At 39.2% G+C, this 17068-nt stretch overlaps 1 protein-coding gene and 1 long non-coding RNA gene across 2 annotated transcripts in view; one reads left to right on the forward strand and one right to left on the reverse strand.

Annotated features, from left to right (window-relative positions):
- LOC129533597 (uncharacterized) overlaps window positions 1-8719 on the forward strand; it is a 40797-nt gene extending 32078 nt beyond the window's left edge. Inside the window, exon 8 of the long non-coding RNA XR_010133634.1 lies at window positions 8010-8719. This is a non-coding gene — a long non-coding RNA (uncharacterized lncRNA). The remainder of the gene's footprint in view (window positions 1-8009) is intronic.
- LIX1 (limb and CNS expressed 1) overlaps window positions 1-17068 on the reverse strand; it is a 51682-nt gene that overhangs the window by 13801 nt on the left and 20813 nt on the right. Inside the window, exon 3 of the mRNA XM_004042306.5 lies at window positions 1721-1861. Within this exon, the coding sequence (XP_004042354.1) occupies window positions 1721-1861 (141 nt within the window). The remainder of the gene's footprint in view (window positions 1-1720; window positions 1862-17068) is intronic.

Here is a 17068-nt window from a genome sequence, read left to right on the forward strand (position 1 = left end):
TAACCAGGCAAGATTACGTAATTGACATGGAAAGAATTCGTCAGTTGTATGGATCATTCAGATTTTACTGCCGTGATTCTTAATAGGAACTTTTCGTAATATGCTGGTGTTTAGCCTGGAGACATGGATCATGGTTTATATTTTTTCAGTCCTGTACCACTTAATCTCTAGGAAACGAGGTGGGTGGGTGATGGGTAGAAATGAAATTCCCTTTCCATTTGGGTGTGGGGAGTGGTGCTAAGAAGCTAACACAACTCTGGTATGGCTTTTGGGCCAGCCCTTCCGTATCCTATGGACGCGATTCCTGGGAACGTGGGCAATGGTGACTTTGTGAGACGGAACAAACAAGTGCCAGCACAGATAGCAGCAAATTTATAGCTTTTGAATGCAATAACATTAACACACTGCTGCTGAAATATTTATGTTGGCTTTTTAAATATCCCAGAGGAAATCCACCTAGAAGCATGCAACCATGTATATTCTGTTTCCTTAGAAATTTCCATTTAAAAAATGATAAATTACTTTTACACTGAGGCCCCTTCCCCGCTCCTGAGTAAATTTCACACTTATATAAATCAGGCATAATTTTCCTAACCTCTCTTCCTCAAAAGCACTTGAAATTTACAGGGCTGGAAAATAAAGGCTTCCTTTCATCCTCAGACCAGATATAGAACAGAACTCCCTGGCATCTCCCAGCCAAGTCAATCACTCTTCTTCTCCTGCTCCTTCCTTATCTCTCCTTTAAGTGATAAGAAGATTTATGAGGGGAAAAGGGTCACATCTAGTCTGATAGTGTTTCCTTCATCATCATCAGCTTCACCAGAACGACAGAGCCTTCCTAGTTAAGGGAAACAGAGAAGGAAATCTCAGGTGGGGTTTATCCATGCTAAAGGCAAGCCAGAGGTGGCTAATCCCTTTGGTAATGCCAGGTTCCTGCCCTTGAGCACACACAGGGCGATACTTGCCACAGGTGGGGACTGAAGGCTTCTTTCTTGGCTTATAGTTTGGAAGCAATGGGAGTTGGGAGCTCCAAATCATTCATGGGACAAATATCCTGTCCTATATTGCTTAAAAAAAAAAATCCTATCTAATTTTTAAGACAGGGTGTTTTGCTCTTAAAGCACTTTGCATTTAATTGTGTTAATTACAGAAATTTTCAATGCTCTCTGAAGAGGTAATTGATATTAACCATGGTAATTCTAATAGCTAACACATATTGGGCATATGGTTTTTCACATATCTAAACAGTCCATGTTTCCTTAAAAATGCAGATTGCAGGGCCCCACACTGGCTGGGGAATTCGCACTTCCAGTAAACACTTCAGATGATTTTCATGATCTTTCAAGTCTGGGGAAAATGGAGCTCGTTTTCCACTAGATTAAAGCAGTATTCCACTGTATGCGTTCTCAGGCCCTAAAAGAATCAACACTCCTCAATAAGTAAACATTCACTTAAACATATCCAGGTGGATCCAATGATCTACCTTGATTTAAAACATGATTAATTGTGATCAGAGAGATTAAAAAATATTATTGAGATGTGTGATATTATGATTTCCAACTTAAGTATTCTTTTTTCTGAAAATTAACAATTCAGTGGGTAAAAATTGAATCTACAGAATTCTTAAAATAAGAATTTGCTCATGTTAACATCTCTCAAGATTCAAATGCTTCAGAATTCTCAGTGCAGCCATCTCCTGCCCTCCATGGTGGGTACTCACGCTGGTGGAGGCTACTGCTTCCTGAACACTTTCCATAATGAATTCCTTGGTGATCCTGCGAGAGGGCAGCTCATTGAAGAGGGAGTTGATCAGGGCCACTTTAGCTGCATCCCGCCTGGCCTCGGCTCTACTTAAGCAGCACTTGAGAAGGGAAGGAGAAAAGGAGTCATTTGAGAATTTAGCATTTCACCATTCCACTCCTGCATCAATGGGTCTCTGGACATTTCTATTTATACATTTACTGTCCGCATCTATTCTGTTCATATACATTGCTAATTTCCCTGAAGGTCACGCAGATTTTCCTTCAGCTCTAGAGTTCGTGCAAATGTCTTGGTTGATCTTCAATTACTTATTGTCTTATTTTATAGTCATTGAATGTCTACTATATGTCAGAAGCTTTGCATACTCTATTAATGAGTAATGATAAATTAATAATGGCTATTATTGTGTGCTAGATAATTTATATTCATTATTGGGGCCTTCCTCAAATCCCTATTTCAGAGAAAAAATGTAAGGAAAGGAGAAAAGCAAGGAATCTGGAAATACTTGTAACAATAATTAAGAACACAAATTCTAGAGTCAGACTGCTTTCAGCTCTGGCATTTACTAACTATAAGACCTTGAGTAGGTTCATTAGTCTCTCCGCACCTCAATTTCCTCCTCTATAAAATGGGAATAATAGTAGGGTTGAGGTTAGGATCAATTGGTTAATATAGATGAAGCACTGGAAATACCTGGCACACAGTAGCACTTATGAGAACAGGCCAGCCAGACATTTTTATCTCCAGGTTAGTACAAGGGTGCTGCTGTCAATATCTATTGCTTTTGCATTTGCAACATTTGTGACTAGGATTTCTCGCTTGGTCTCAATCCATGCAGTTTTGCTGGGACATACTGCATTCAAACCTTCTTGAAGTTAGGGCCATAGGCAGCCTATGATTAGTGACTCATAAAAAAATTCACTCCTCTCAAATATAATATTGTGCTCCATCCTGCTAGACTGGCTTTCTGTGGCTCATATGGATCTGGTCGATGCATCCTGATTCTTTTCTGTCCTCCCTGCCTCTGAACAACTAACAACTCCCATTTTTCAAGTTCTGGTTTGGCATCGTTCCTGGGGTTGCAGATAGAGGGACAAGCCCCATAAGTACTGGACTGTCCCTGGAGCCCATACCTTTTGGAGAGCCCAGGAGTTGATGGCCTCTCTCCTACAGGCTCCTGTGAACCCAGGGATAAGTGTCTAGGATCTTGGACTCCTAGGGGCAAACAAGAGAAGTCCAGGCCTGGGTCCTGGTCAGTGGGGTGGCCAGGCACCCCTGACTGTGCTTCTTAGAAACCTGGACCACCTGAACTTTGGGAGCAATCTTCTCATTGGACAAATAGGGAGGCTAGGCTGTCTGATCTCCAAGGCTCCTACTACCCAAAATGCATGATTCTCAGAATCAGTAGTTCTTGGTGATTGATGGGAAAGAAAAGGAAAAATAGCAAATACCATGCTTCATTTTACAGTTTCACAGAGCAAGGGTTCTGTGCCACCAAACGAAGAAAGCCAAATCCCTCTCATTTGCTTTCACAACATCCCCACCTCCATCCTATCTGCCCTATGTTGACTATCTCTGCACTGTCCCGGGAACGCTCCAGACTTATGCTCTCGTGTCCTCTAGAGACCTGTCTCTCCTCCCCATCTCCACAAACCTAGTTGGAGTGCCCTGAAGCCAGGTTCCAAGTCCTCTGTGATTTTCCCTCAAACCTTCTAGAACAGTAGTGCCTATATATTGTAAAGACCGTGTCCTCGACTATGGGTAACTTCTTGCCCACCCCTTCTCCCAGCCTCCGGGCCTGGGAGGAGCCCTCATATACTTTTGTTTTTAAAGACTGATTCTCCTGTCGCCTAGGCTGGAGTGCAGTGGTGCAATCTTAGCTCACTGCAACCTCCACTTCTTGGGCCCAAGCGATCCTCCCACCTCAGCCTCCTGAGTAGCTGGGTCTACAGGCACTTGGCACCATACCTGGCTAATTTTTGTATTTTTTGTAGAGACAGGGTCTCACTATATTGCCCAGGCTGGTCTCAAACTCCTGGGCTCAAGCGATCCACCTGCCTTGGCCTCCCAAAGTGCTGGGATTACAGGTGTGAGCCACTGGCCCCCTCATATATTTATTTCTTTTTTTATTTTATTTTTTATTTCAATAGTTTTTGGGATACAGGTGCTTTTAGGTTATGTGGATAAGTTCTTTTGCGGTGATTTCTGGGAATGCGGTGATTTCTGGGAATTTGGTGCACCTGTCACCCGAACAGTATACTCTGTATCCAATATGTAGTCTTTTCTCCCTCACCCCCCTCCCAACCTTCTCCTCCAAGTGCCCAAAGTCCATTATATTATTCTTATGTCTTTGCATCCTCATAGCTTAGCTCCCACTTATATGTGAAAACACAATATTTGGTTTTCCATTCCTGAGTTACTCCACTTAGAATAATGGCCTCCAGCTCCACCCAAGTTGCTGCAAAAGACATTATTTTGTTCATTTATATGGCTAAGTAGTATTCCATGGTGTATCCCATCTTCCTTATTTGCTCATTGGTTGATAGGCACTTAGGTTGGTTCCATATTTTTGCAATTGCAAATTGTGCTGCTATAAACATGAGTGTGCATGTGTCTTTTTCATATAATGACATTTTTTGCTTTGGGTAAATTCCCAGTAGTGGAATTGCTGGATCAAATGGTAGTTCTACTATTAGTTCTTTAAGGAATCCCCATACTGTTTTTGTATATTACTTGAGCATCCTCCACTGGCTAAGCCAGGCTCAGCACTTGGAGATGCTTGTACATGGTGAGTGTGTTGATGAAATAATTACAAGACTTTTGAAATGGCAAGAACATGACACTGAGGAGAATTAAAACAAACACAAATTAAAAAATAACAAAAACCAACCAAACAAACAACATTTGCCAGGAGACTAACAAAGCAGAACAATTAAGGGCAGGCAGAAGAAGATATTATAACTTACAATAAAGAGTGATTTATTTATTTTATTTTTTTAAATTTTTTTTGTGAGATGGAGTTTCACTCTTGTTGCCCAGGCTGGAGTGCAATGGCGTGATCTTGGCTCACTGCAACCTACGCCTCCTGGGTTCAAGCAAGTCTTTTGCCTCAGCCTCCCGAGTAGCTGGGATTATAGGCATGTGCCACTATGCCTGGCTGATTTTGTATGTTTAGTAGAGATGGGGTTTCTCCATGTTGGTCAGGCTGGTCTCGAACTCCCAACCTCAGGTGATCCGCCCGCCTTGGCCTCCCAAAGTGCTGAAATTGCAGGCATAAGCCACAGTGCTGGGCCCAAAGAGTGATTTTCTATATAGCTGTTGAATGAAGAATGGAGCTAAAGTTCCAAAATGAGTGTGGAAAGTAGTTTTTTTCTTTTTTCTTGGTGTTGACACACAAGAAGGCTTTGGGGGAAGCTTTAGACAGCAAGGCCATTCAAGGTTTAGACCTCTTCTAAGTTTTAGGCAACTTGTATGAAACCAGAATGGGTTTGACAAGGTAGATTGGCTTTGTGTTATGGGCTTGGCTGAAAATTTATAGGACATTGAGTCACCAATCTTTCACTGAAGCTTGAGTGCCATCTCTTTTAGGAAGCTTTCCTTGACCACTCTCAAGTCTAGGCTTGGAGGACTACTGTCCAAGGCAGGCACTGACCACACTGCAGTGTAACTGTTTGCTAATGCTCTGCTCCCACCATCTCCTGGCTGTGAGCTCCCTAAAGGCAGAGCCTATGACTTAGTTGTCTCCTGCCTCCTGTGACCTAGTTTGCTGAATAAGCAACAATACAGCCTAGGAAACTAAAAAACAAGTCACTGAAGCACTAGACATAATGTTCAAGAGATCCTAGTAAAGAAAAGAATGAAAGATATATACTTTTTATTTTTTTTAAATGAGCACAATTTCAATAAACCATCTATGATATGTGTAACTTAGTCATATAAAAATATATTAATTAATTTCAGATGGATAATTGGTCATTGCAGTCAGACACTTTGAGATGACCATTTTTGCCTGAGCGTAGGGTATGTTTATTATTCTTTGGAAAATCAGTTCCCCATTAAAAAGCAAACAACGTTTTTGCAAGTATTACCTGACATCTGTAGGAACAGCTCATTTTAATAGGAATTTAGCTTTACAAAATCTATCATAGAGCTGTTGGAGTTTTAGAATTTAGAGAATTAGATTCAGATCCAGGCACTCTTCAGAAACAACTTCTATCTAAATAATAGCAATTTAAACCATCTTTTATGGAGAGAGAGACCTAGTAAACACTAGTTAGATAAAAGAAGCTATCTATTTTAAATAAGACCAGTTAAGTACTAGATCAAAAGTACCACATACATTTACAACCAAATGGCACTGCTAGGGAGATCAAAGTGCAGCCCGGCTGAGAGAACAGAAAGAGCCTTTACCCAGAAAGCATGAAAAAGGACTACAGAGACCTAACCAATACCAAGATTTTAAAGCAGACACATGTCTATGCTCATTTTATTATTTCAATGTACAGAATCTTTGCTTAAATCGGGGGAGAAAGTGTTCCAATTAATAAGTACATAAAATAAAATAAATTCTGAGCCATCAAAGGGCTTTTCTTGCTATTGTTCTTGGCATTTCTGAAAGACAAGTACTTCAAAATGTCTATAATGTTAACCAGCCGCTTTCTTCTAAATTCTAGAACTACAAATCTCAGCCAGTAAGGGCTGCATATTTTTCTCTAGGGATCTTTTAATGGGACCTCTCAGCCCATAAGAATCTTTACTGGGGGAAGAAATTTAGCCAAACGGCAATCTGCTTGGTTGCAATCTAAATCAGAATGTGAATGTTGCTGTAAGAACAGGCACTGTTAAAGTTACTATCAAACAGTGGGAAACACTGTAAGAAAATAAAATATGGTAAGTGACAGGACATTTTATGGATGTGTCCAAACCAGTCGTCAAAGACATCGGTTGGGGAGCGAGTGAAGTATGATGTTATTTCAAAGTAACTTCCTGCTAGAGTTAGACTTCCCAGGTTATACAGTTCATTCTTGCTATTTTTTAGCCAGGCCCTAATCATAAATATAGATTTGTAAACCGTGTCTTTTCTGTTAACCATTCTTACTTGTTAATATAGAAGGACAACTTCTGTCCTTTGCACTTTGCGAAAGTGCAGAGCTGGGATATTTAAGTCAAGATTTTACTAAAGTCAGCTGTGAATTTCTTAGGCATGTGGAGCCACATGCTTTCCGAGTGGCCAGCAGACCTCATTCAGACATTTATTTTGATGTTCAGATGCCTTTCATTTGCTGGTAGATTATAAACCAGTATAATCATTTCAAAGCCTCCTGGCTCTGATCTAAAATTAAACTGAAAAAAAAAAAAAAAGAGTGACTGTGGCATTACTCAGGAAAGCTATTCAAAGGCAGTGGTAGCCAGTTTGTAAGATTCCCCAGTGACCCCTGCCCCGTGGCATTCACACCCTTGTGTAATCCTCCCCTGCACTGCACCAGAGTTCGTTTGTGTAACCAATAGAATATGGTAGAAGTGATGGCAAATCCCTTCCCATATTAGGTTATAAAAGTCACTATGGCTTCCGTCTTGGTCTCACTTGCCATCTCTTTATAAGAGAAGAGAAGTGGAACCAAGTGGAAAAGTCACTGCCTTGGGGAAAGTCACTGCCATGTTATGAGCAGTCCCAAGGAAAGGCATACATGGCAGATAACTAAAGCCTTCTGCCAGCAGCCATCTGAGTGAGATGGGAAGCTGATCCTCCAGCCCTGATCAAGCCTTCAAATGACTGCACCTCCAGCTGACAGCTTACCAAAAGCAACCTCCTTCCAGAAGACCTTGAGCCAAAACCACTCAGCTAAGCTACTTCCAGATCCCTGATCCTCGGAAACTGTGCGAGACAATAAATGTTTGTAAGTTTTCAGGCTATTTCTTATGCAGCAATAGGTAACTAATACAAAGGCTTTGCTCACCACAGGTAATTAAGAAGTCTCAATGAAATAATCCACACTGCTGGCACTATGTGCTTGGTACTATGCTGAGCACTTTATGTTTATTATCACATTTTGTTACCACAACAATCCTATAAAGTTGGTTTTGTTATTATCCTTATTTTGCAGGTGAGAAAATAGAGGCCTAAAGAGGTTATACATCCCAAGGTCATGCACCTTAAGATGTGAACAAAACAAGATTTGTTTTGTTCTCTGGTCTGTCTGACTTGGGAGTCCAGATTTTTAACCACTTTGCTCTTTTGCTCTTCACAGAAATGGCCACCCACTTTGGAATAAAGAGGACATATAATTTGCCTAAGGTCACATAGCACTCTCTAAATCAGTACAGTATTTTAGACAAAGCTTCAACTTTGCACTTTTATGGGTCATTTTGATATAAGACTACAAGGATATCTCCTCCCATGACAAACTTGACTTCATTTACAACAAAAGGCCAAGCAAGATACAGTACACTGTGGGGATAAATGGTACTCACTGAGGACAGGAATATGCTGACATTATCTCAATATCCTCCTGCCTCCTGTTGTTCTCCTTTGGATGCTTTCCTGGACTATAGGGAGAAGGAAAATGGAGAAAGGCCAACTGCGACTAGGCCAGAGATCAGATGTTACCTTGTAGGAAGCATCTCATTCTAACCTTAAGTACTCTCTTGATGAAGTACGGGGCCAAGAGATTTTGGAATTCTACCACACAAGGTTGCTCAACATTCCAAGAAGTATTGATAACTCTTCAAGAGCAAAAGTCATTTAAATTAAACTTCTCTGGCCGGGCATGGTAGCTCATATCTGTAAACCCAGCACTTTGGGAGGCTGAGGCTGGAAGATCACTTGAACTTAGGAGTTTGAGACCAACCTGGACAATGTAGCGAGACCTGGTCTGTACTAAAATTCAAAAACTAAATAAATAAAACAAAAAATAAACTTCCCTAGCTCTGATGAATAAAAAATTTCCCCCAAGACTAACTCATTTTGGCCCTGTATTTTATCATCGATTAAGATGACCAGCAAGTCACCAGGACCCTATAGGGTACACTATAAAGATTGCTGCCAAGCCTAGGCCAGGAGTTTGGACCAATAGTTCAAAAACTTTAGTGTTCATAGTACAATTACCCAGGAACTTGTTAAACATGTGTATTCCTGTGCCCAAAGCTGACCTACTGAATCAGAATCTCTTCAGCTATATGATGGTGGGGGTCTGCATATAATAAGATTTGCGAGTGATTCTGACATGTGGACCCAGGACAACTCTTAGAGGAGTGTTGCTGAAACCTCTGCCCCTGCCATGTCTCATTTCGAACAGGCAGGAGCAGAACCAAGTTTTGTGGGGCCTGAGGCTTACACAATTTGGGGGCCCTTGTTTAAGAAAAACAATATGAAATTACAAATTAAAAGATTGGCGTTGTGATTTACAAAGAGCCTCTGCAGAAGCTTCATTGTCTTCATTGTAAAGCCACTTCTGCTAACATCAGAAATGCTAATTTCTCATTAGAGAAACTGCTTCTACCCAAGAGTCAAGGAAAGTAGCATTCAGGTTTAAAAAAAGTCCTTTATGATAGTTCTTCTACAATTAGATCCTTAGGAAGTACATAGCACTACTGACTTAACTAACTGAGGTCTCAATTTCACTTCTCTGCTTAACAGTTTTTATTTCTTCTATGATTATTTTCCAGGGTGTCACACTATGTAATGTTGAGATTTAACCAAGATTAATTTGTTGACCAGTAGGCTGTCCTGAAATAAAATAATGACTAGTTAACTATTTAGCATTAACTGAAGTTCTTATATTAATTGAAATAAAATTTTGGTAGTCATGTATGTGTTATAAATAGAAATTCCTAATAAGAAATTAGTTTTTTTATTACTTATTTGTGAAATACTTTAAAACTATCTGTAGGTGTCTTACTGATTATAGAACCATCTTCTGGCCAAGCTGAAGCAATTTAGACATGAAACAGTAACTTTCCTGGTAGCCCTCATTTGATTAATGATTGTTTTCCATGCTTTGTATTAGAAAATAGGCAGGATACATGTGTTGAGTAGTTGTTTCTACATCCCAAGGTTTTACTGTACTTACATCCCAACTACAGTGCTTTCTTTAGGAATGCATATGGAAGGACATTGATACAAGTAACTTTCTATCTTAAACAACAGACTTTCTACAGTTATTCATACATGTGTTTTAAAGACATCAGGAGAAAAATGGTCTCCAGATCTAAAATGTATAAAACACATTTTAGGCACCTTTTCACTGGTGCCTCCCAATGGTAGCCAAGGAGTTGAAACACAGTCTGTAAGAAGCAGGATTAAAAAAAAAAAAAAAAAAGAACAGTAATGTAATAGCTAATGTGACAGATTGTATCTATTTGCAGATTCAAAGCTGAAGATGCCATCTTCTCTGGGGTCAAGGGCAGGTCAGTGTTATTTAGGTGGCATTTATTCAATAGCACATGGTACCCAAGGGGTTTTCCAAAGCTGGGACTTTGCAGGTGGCAAAACCAAATAAATTGACTCTGTGAGAAGTGAGAATTCCTGCCCAAATCCTATCGGCTGTTAGGTCTGTCATTCAGGTGGTTGGGAACATTTTGCTTTTGTGACTTGGAGTCCGACTTTTAGCAAGTGACTTGCGGAGTTTGTGCGTACTGCCTGACAGCTCTGGTCAGTGTCACCAACACCTCGGTTTCATCCTGACAGCAAGCCTTCACGAAGAATGCCACAAACCAGACCCTGTTGCTAACGGAACCCCTTTCAGTGCTTTAAAACCTTGACTACCCTGACCGAAGCATGAACATTTGCATGTGTTCCAATTTATCTAATTGTGGATATATTAGCATTTTTTCTCCTTCCAGATGGTGATGTGAAAAAGGGCAACCGTTGGAACTCAGTCACCCAAGTTAATATCGTGTCTATCCATAGGTCAGGGTGGCTGCAAATATGTTGGGAACAATTTAGAGCTCTGTGTGTGCTGGGGATGGGAGTCTTAGCTAGGTGTGGGGGAGGGTACTGCTCTGGGAGTCCAATTTTCAGAGAAAACTCACCAGTTCCTGTCAACTGAAAGAAATGTTTCATGCACATGGTGGGTCAGAATGTTATTTTTATAATATAAACCACCTGGCCTTCTCCTCGTTTACCTCTGCCGCAATGCTATTCTACACACATACCTAGACCAAGGTCCCTGGTAACTATTACAAGCCTATGTTGTGCTTTGCTCCTTGAGGTTTTATTCCTTTTCTTTTCTTTTTTCTTTTTTCTTTTATTCTTTTTCTTTTTTTCAAGTTAAGGTGTAGACAAGACGAATTGATCAGGGCTCAAGATTTGGGTTTATTTTTATAGTTGCTTTGATGTGAAAGGAGTTGGGATGGGGGAGTTAGGGAGAGATGGAGTCAGGCTTTCTTCCCCACTCAGCAACTCACTGAGCTGGTGAGCATCTTTCTAAAGTTTATGAACTAGGGGCTGGGAGACTGCTGTGGAGATAGTCTGAAGTCTTTATTTACCATGGAGCCTTTCCTAATCATTTCTTTCACTACATTCTATATTTGGAGGTCAAGAATTTCTATTCACTTTGTTTAATAAAAAAAGAAACAGATTAAAGTTAGGGAAGGAGGCTGGGGAATAAATAAAGGGTCTCATTAAAGCAATATGCACTCCCAATTTCATGGGCAAGTCATTAAGATCTGATAATTAGCTGACATATGACTTTCGAATGGTTATAACTAACCTTCCCGTCTTTGAGTCTCATTAGTTATAAAACAGGATGCTTTCCTGTGGAGATTTCCACCAGGAAATACCTCCTTTAGAAGTTAAGTTACATTGCATAGCATGTCGTCCATCTGAGTCAAGGTATACCACCCTAGAGGCAGAGAAGAGGTCATGGATAATTTCAAATAGAAATACTAGGCATTAAAACAGCATTAGTGCTGGGCAATAGTCTCAAGTTTATAGCAGGAACTAAATCTCTATTTGGGATGTGGAATGTCAAGGCCAGGCCTTATTTAACGCTCAGCAAAAAGAGCATTACAATTCCATTGAGTCAAGTGTATGAATTAATCAAATTTTCTTAGTCATTCTCTACTGGGAAAAACTTAATTTTATAAACTTAGTTTATTGTGATTTAAATGTACTTTTAATTCCATGGACTTTGAGAAGACTCATTTAACGCATGAAAGTATAAAACGCGTTTTTATGTCTGGTAATGCAGATTAAGTGTGCTTACTGCCTTAAGTAACTAAAATAAAACAAAATTAAAATACTCCTCACCTTGTTTAAGGCTGTATGCTCCTTGGAAAAATAGTTTTTCTAGATATCAGCATAGGCAATGGCTTTGGTTTGAAAACCAGATTGGCATAAAAATCAAAACCCATCAAATGAATTCATTGCCTTTTAGAGACAGAGCTTGGCAAGGAGCTCATCTGCACTGTGTGCCACCCCGCATCTCACTACTCTGCAGCCCTGTTTTGCAACACCAAACATTGGTTACAAATGGGAAAAAAAAAAAGGTCAATCAACAGTTTGCCTATGGAAGAATTGAATGTCTCAACTTCATAGAGTGCTTGGCACTATTCAACTAGCCTAAGTACCAGAACCCAGTGTTTAACACCTGTACTTATTTTCTGGGAAGCCATTTTAACAACAAAATACTTATGTGAAAAAGATATAATGCCCCGATGAGTGAGTGTCTCACACTCCAAATAGATCGAGCTATCACATCAATATTTTTGTCAGGAGGCATTTTTTATTCAATCATAATTCATGCACATAAATAATCACATGCTCTAGTACTATATTCGAGGAAATTTTTGCTTTTTAGTCAAAATAAGAATGAAATGCATTAATTCAAGTCATTCCAGCAGGCTATATGTGGAAGACCACGTCACTGACTTGAAAGCAAAACTTGAATCATAAACCCTTTAAATCAAAATATAAAATAAGATAAAATACTCAAGTTCCCTTTTGGATTTGGAAGCAAAAACAGCTGCTGCAACAATGAGTGGCTTTCCTTCTGAGTTCATCAAGAGGGGAGCCAGGCGTGGATCTGATGGCCCTTGTATTGCTCTATTGTAAAAAAATGGAAATTACTGCAAGTTTTCATGGTCATGATATGTGGCTAGGGAAGGATTAACTGCCTAGACAAAAGTGGCATGAAGAAAATATGTCTAAAATACATGAAATACTTAATGCTTGTAATATTAGAAAATTATTTCTTTTATAAAAGATCCAATAAGTACTAATGTGTTTCAATACAACTTTCTGAAAAAAAAATTTTTAATCAGTAGATTATTTTATTTATTTTTTAGAAATGCAGAAATAAAATTATACTTTCACTTCTCTTTTTCTATCCTGTAGTAACTTATGAAGGCCTGGTCTAAAGGCAGGGCTATGGCTGCTTTCTCTCTCTCTCTCTTTCGTTCCCTCTGTTTCTGTTTTTTGTAGGTTGTGGTGTCAAGGCTAACTGAAAATTCTTTAATTAGCTTTCATGGACACAGCTTCCCATTTACTTCAGTGAGAGGCTTCTTTGCATAAAAACCAGTGGTTTGTATCCATCAGAGTCTTTGACTGGACTGCTTTCCTTTGATTAATCAGAAAACTAAAGTTCAGTCTGAATACTACTTTCCTAAAGAATGAATGAGCATAATCTCTTACAGCTTTCACGAAACTGCCTGAAACCAGAGGGATTAGTCCCACAATCCAGTCCCATACTCCACTTCAAGTATTTTCAATTACTTGGCACCATTGGTGGTGACGTCCATGGCTCAGTAAGAAGGCTACTGCTGGCATAATGGTTTCTCCATGTTTCAGCACATGGTCTTGGCATTAATAATCCATCGTGAAATGATTTGTAATGCACAGGGGTGACATTTGATTATGTGAAAGGCATTGCAGGAATGAGCATGTAGGCTCTTATAGTCCAACTGCTGGCAAAAACATGATGAAATGTTATATGGTGAAAATAGCATTTAAGATGGTTTCTGAACTGACAAAGAAAAGTGTAAGCACATTGCTTTAGGAGAAATGTTCTTTCATTTTTCCCCCTGGTTTTCCTTCTCAAGTCATATTTTGGAGGGCCAAATGGGTGAAGGGGCCAGATTTGGCAGCCAACCACCCAAACACATTTTCAAAACATACTTGATTCAGGAAATTCTGGATCTTTTTAAGCAAAGATGTTAACAGTCCTCCTGAGAGCCTTAAAATATGATGATTTAAACATAAAGAAAAGGGGACCCTAAAATGATCAGAGAAATCACCAAGAGGCCTCCCTGCTGAAGTTTTCAGTTTTTCATTTTGTTTCCTATTTCTTTTATTTTTTTTTAAGACCACAGGAGGATGTTGAATTTATTACCTAAGGGAAGAGCTATCATTTTGGGTCAAAATTTATGAGATGATAGGAAAATTTATACTTCTCTGGGTAGCAAAAACAAAAACAATAACACTAGAATTTCTTACACTCATATCTTCTAGATCCATTCACCAATCTGTCAAATGCATTATATTCTAGATAGAGTATAATGAATGTATGAACAAATATAATGCATGCCTGGGTGTGAGTACTGCCAGATCTTGGTTATTTATGGTCCTAAGAGTCGGGTGGGGAAAAAGTTGCTATGCATAAATTAAATCCAGAGAGAATCATAAGATATTTTTAATCAATACTTTTAAATTCATCCATTTTCAAAACTTTAACCACAGATATGAACAAAATAATATCAGCTGATTTTACTGTTACTGACTTTTCCTTCCTAGCCCACTATCTTGCAGATTTAGGTGAATGATCTTAGCTGACTATTGGTTACATACAAGAATGGACAAACATTAACTTCATTTATTCTTTGGATTTGTTATTCATTCATTTGGCTATTCACTTAACACAATTTATTAGGCACTTTATGCACTGTATGCGAAACACAGTGCTTGAGGTCATGGGGAACATAAGGATACACACCCCATCCCTGGAACTTACATTTCAGTAAAGGGAAAGAACATGCACGTAGACAACTGGAGCAAACGGTAGAAAACATTAAGCCTAGTAGAGAAACAGAGAACATTGCTTTGGGAAATCACAGGAGGTAGGGAGTTCCATCAGGGAGATTCAGAGAAAACTTTTTGTGGAGTCCTGGAAGATGGTCAGGGTTTAGACATGAAGAGAAGGTGGCAATAGCATTTCCTAAGTAGATCTCAATGTGAGTATGGGAATGGTTAGAAGAGGTCAAGACATGCATGAGGAACAGTTAGGTAGAAGCATCAAGTGTCAGAAGAGGAAATCGGGGAGATAAAACTGGAAGGGAAAGTTGGACCAACTGTAGAATCTTTATTGCCAGAGTAAGGAATGTATGCTTTAATAAGAAAGTAACAGGGAGCCATTGAAGCCCCCGTTTTTACTTTTTATTTTGAAATAAATGCTATGCTTATATAAGAGTTGCAAAGATTGTAAAGAGTTCCCAGAAAGTAGTCCATATCATCTAAGTTTTCATGTTTCAATGAATAATGATTTATATAGTATTCTTATATTACACTCCTATGATTATATCCTCTCTTTAATGCTTAGTGTGGTGTGTCTTTTTTCCTTAATCAGAAATGCCAAAGATCTGTCTTTCTTATTTGTCTTTTCAAAGAAATAGTTTTTGATTTTGTTAACCAAGTTTGCCAGTTTTTGTCCCATTTCAGGGAGCTAATGCCCCCTGAAGTTTCCCTAAAGCTATGTATATGTTCAATCTAATTTTAAAAACAGATAGTGTACATATGCAGTATCAAAAAAGTCCCTTGATCTACCTTTAAGCAGAATGCTGTCTCTAAGTCCCACATAACCACCGAGCTGTGCTTTTCTTTTGTTATGATTCTGCTTGGAATATGTTGGGCCGTTTCAATTTGACAAACTATGCTTTTCTTTAACTCAAAGAAAATTGCCTCTGTTATTTATTTCCTCCCCTCTATTTCCTTTGTCTCTTTCTAGAGCTCTTACTAAATTGATGTTTACCTCCAAAATTTACCTGCATGTCTCCTGTACTGTCTTCCATCTCTGTCTTTTTGCTCTAAGTTCTAGAAGACTTTGCTTAGTTATTCCTTACTAATTTGGCTGTCTATGTCTGCTCCTCTATTTGCTCCTCTTAATTCTTTATACTTATTGTTCTAATTTGGCCATCATATTTCATTTTCTTGCTCCCTGCTTGCTCCATTTTAATAGCTGTTTTAGAGAGAAATATCCTTTCAAAATTTTCTGAGGATATTAACTTAATACTCTTTTACATTCTGTGCTGCTTGAATTGTTTTGTTCTTTTGTTTGCTTGCCTTTGGTCTTTTATGCATTTGGTTTTCCTTAAATGTTTGGTGATCTTAAGTTCATTGACATAGATGGACAAACAAGTACATTAGTTCAGATGGCTGACAAAACCTTCCTCTATGCTTGAGAATATCTGTTTCCCTAGAGGGGCTCCCCTGAATGAGAGGACAGCTGGGTGCTTCGTATTGAATGGGGTGTATTGACAGGCAGACTTCACCTTAGGATGCTCAATAATGGACCTGCAGGCACAAGTGGGTTGGAGAGCCTCTTCCTCAATGGCTGCCTTTCTTTCCCCTTCGCTGCCTCTCATCCGTGTCTTTGGTGTCTACAGTTACATCAAGCTCTGTTCTGAGGCTTCTATACCCACATTCAAATCATGCTCCTCAGTCAATTCACTTTCATTCACCAGAGGTAAAAACACACTGCTGACTACTGTTCGGAGTGGGGAAGGCAACACCTCACTAGCTGGATGGGTCAGAAGTTTTGAAAGCAGTTTTTGATTAGCCTTAAAATTACCCCAGGACTGCATTCTGCTCTTTGCATTTGTTCATGTGAACCTGGAGTTTCTCTAGCTCTTCTTTACTTTCACAGTACATTTCTCCTATATATATTTAGACTGTGGCATCTTTGCCCTTAATAATTTGATTCTACTCTCGTCTCCCGGAATTGCCTCAAAGTTCATCTCTTCCAATGGCACCCTTTCTTCTTGCCTAGCACTATTGTGAATTTACTTATTTTAAAACATGTCTTTGACATTTTAGGGAATTTCAGACTAGAAAAGAGTTTGAAGCATGTGCTAAGTCCACTCCATCTTGATTCAATCTTGAGACTTTTTTAATTTTTATTTTATATTCTAAGAGTTCATCTTGTTGATTCTGGCCCATCTCTGCAGGCTATTTGAGAACTGTCTGAATATTCAGTGGCTCAGTTTTAGTTGTCCTTCCCAGCTTTAATTATGGCTTAGATGTCTGGAAGCCACTGATGCCAGTTTGACCAGAACATGTTTTGTCTCCAACTCCCTGCTGGACAATAGGCATTGTGGT

This window comes from Gorilla gorilla, chromosome 4 (genome assembly GCF_029281585.2).
Source record: "Gorilla gorilla gorilla isolate KB3781 chromosome 4, NHGRI_mGorGor1-v2.1_pri, whole genome shotgun sequence".
Lineage (NCBI taxonomy): Eukaryota > Metazoa > Chordata > Mammalia > Primates > Hominidae > Gorilla > Gorilla gorilla.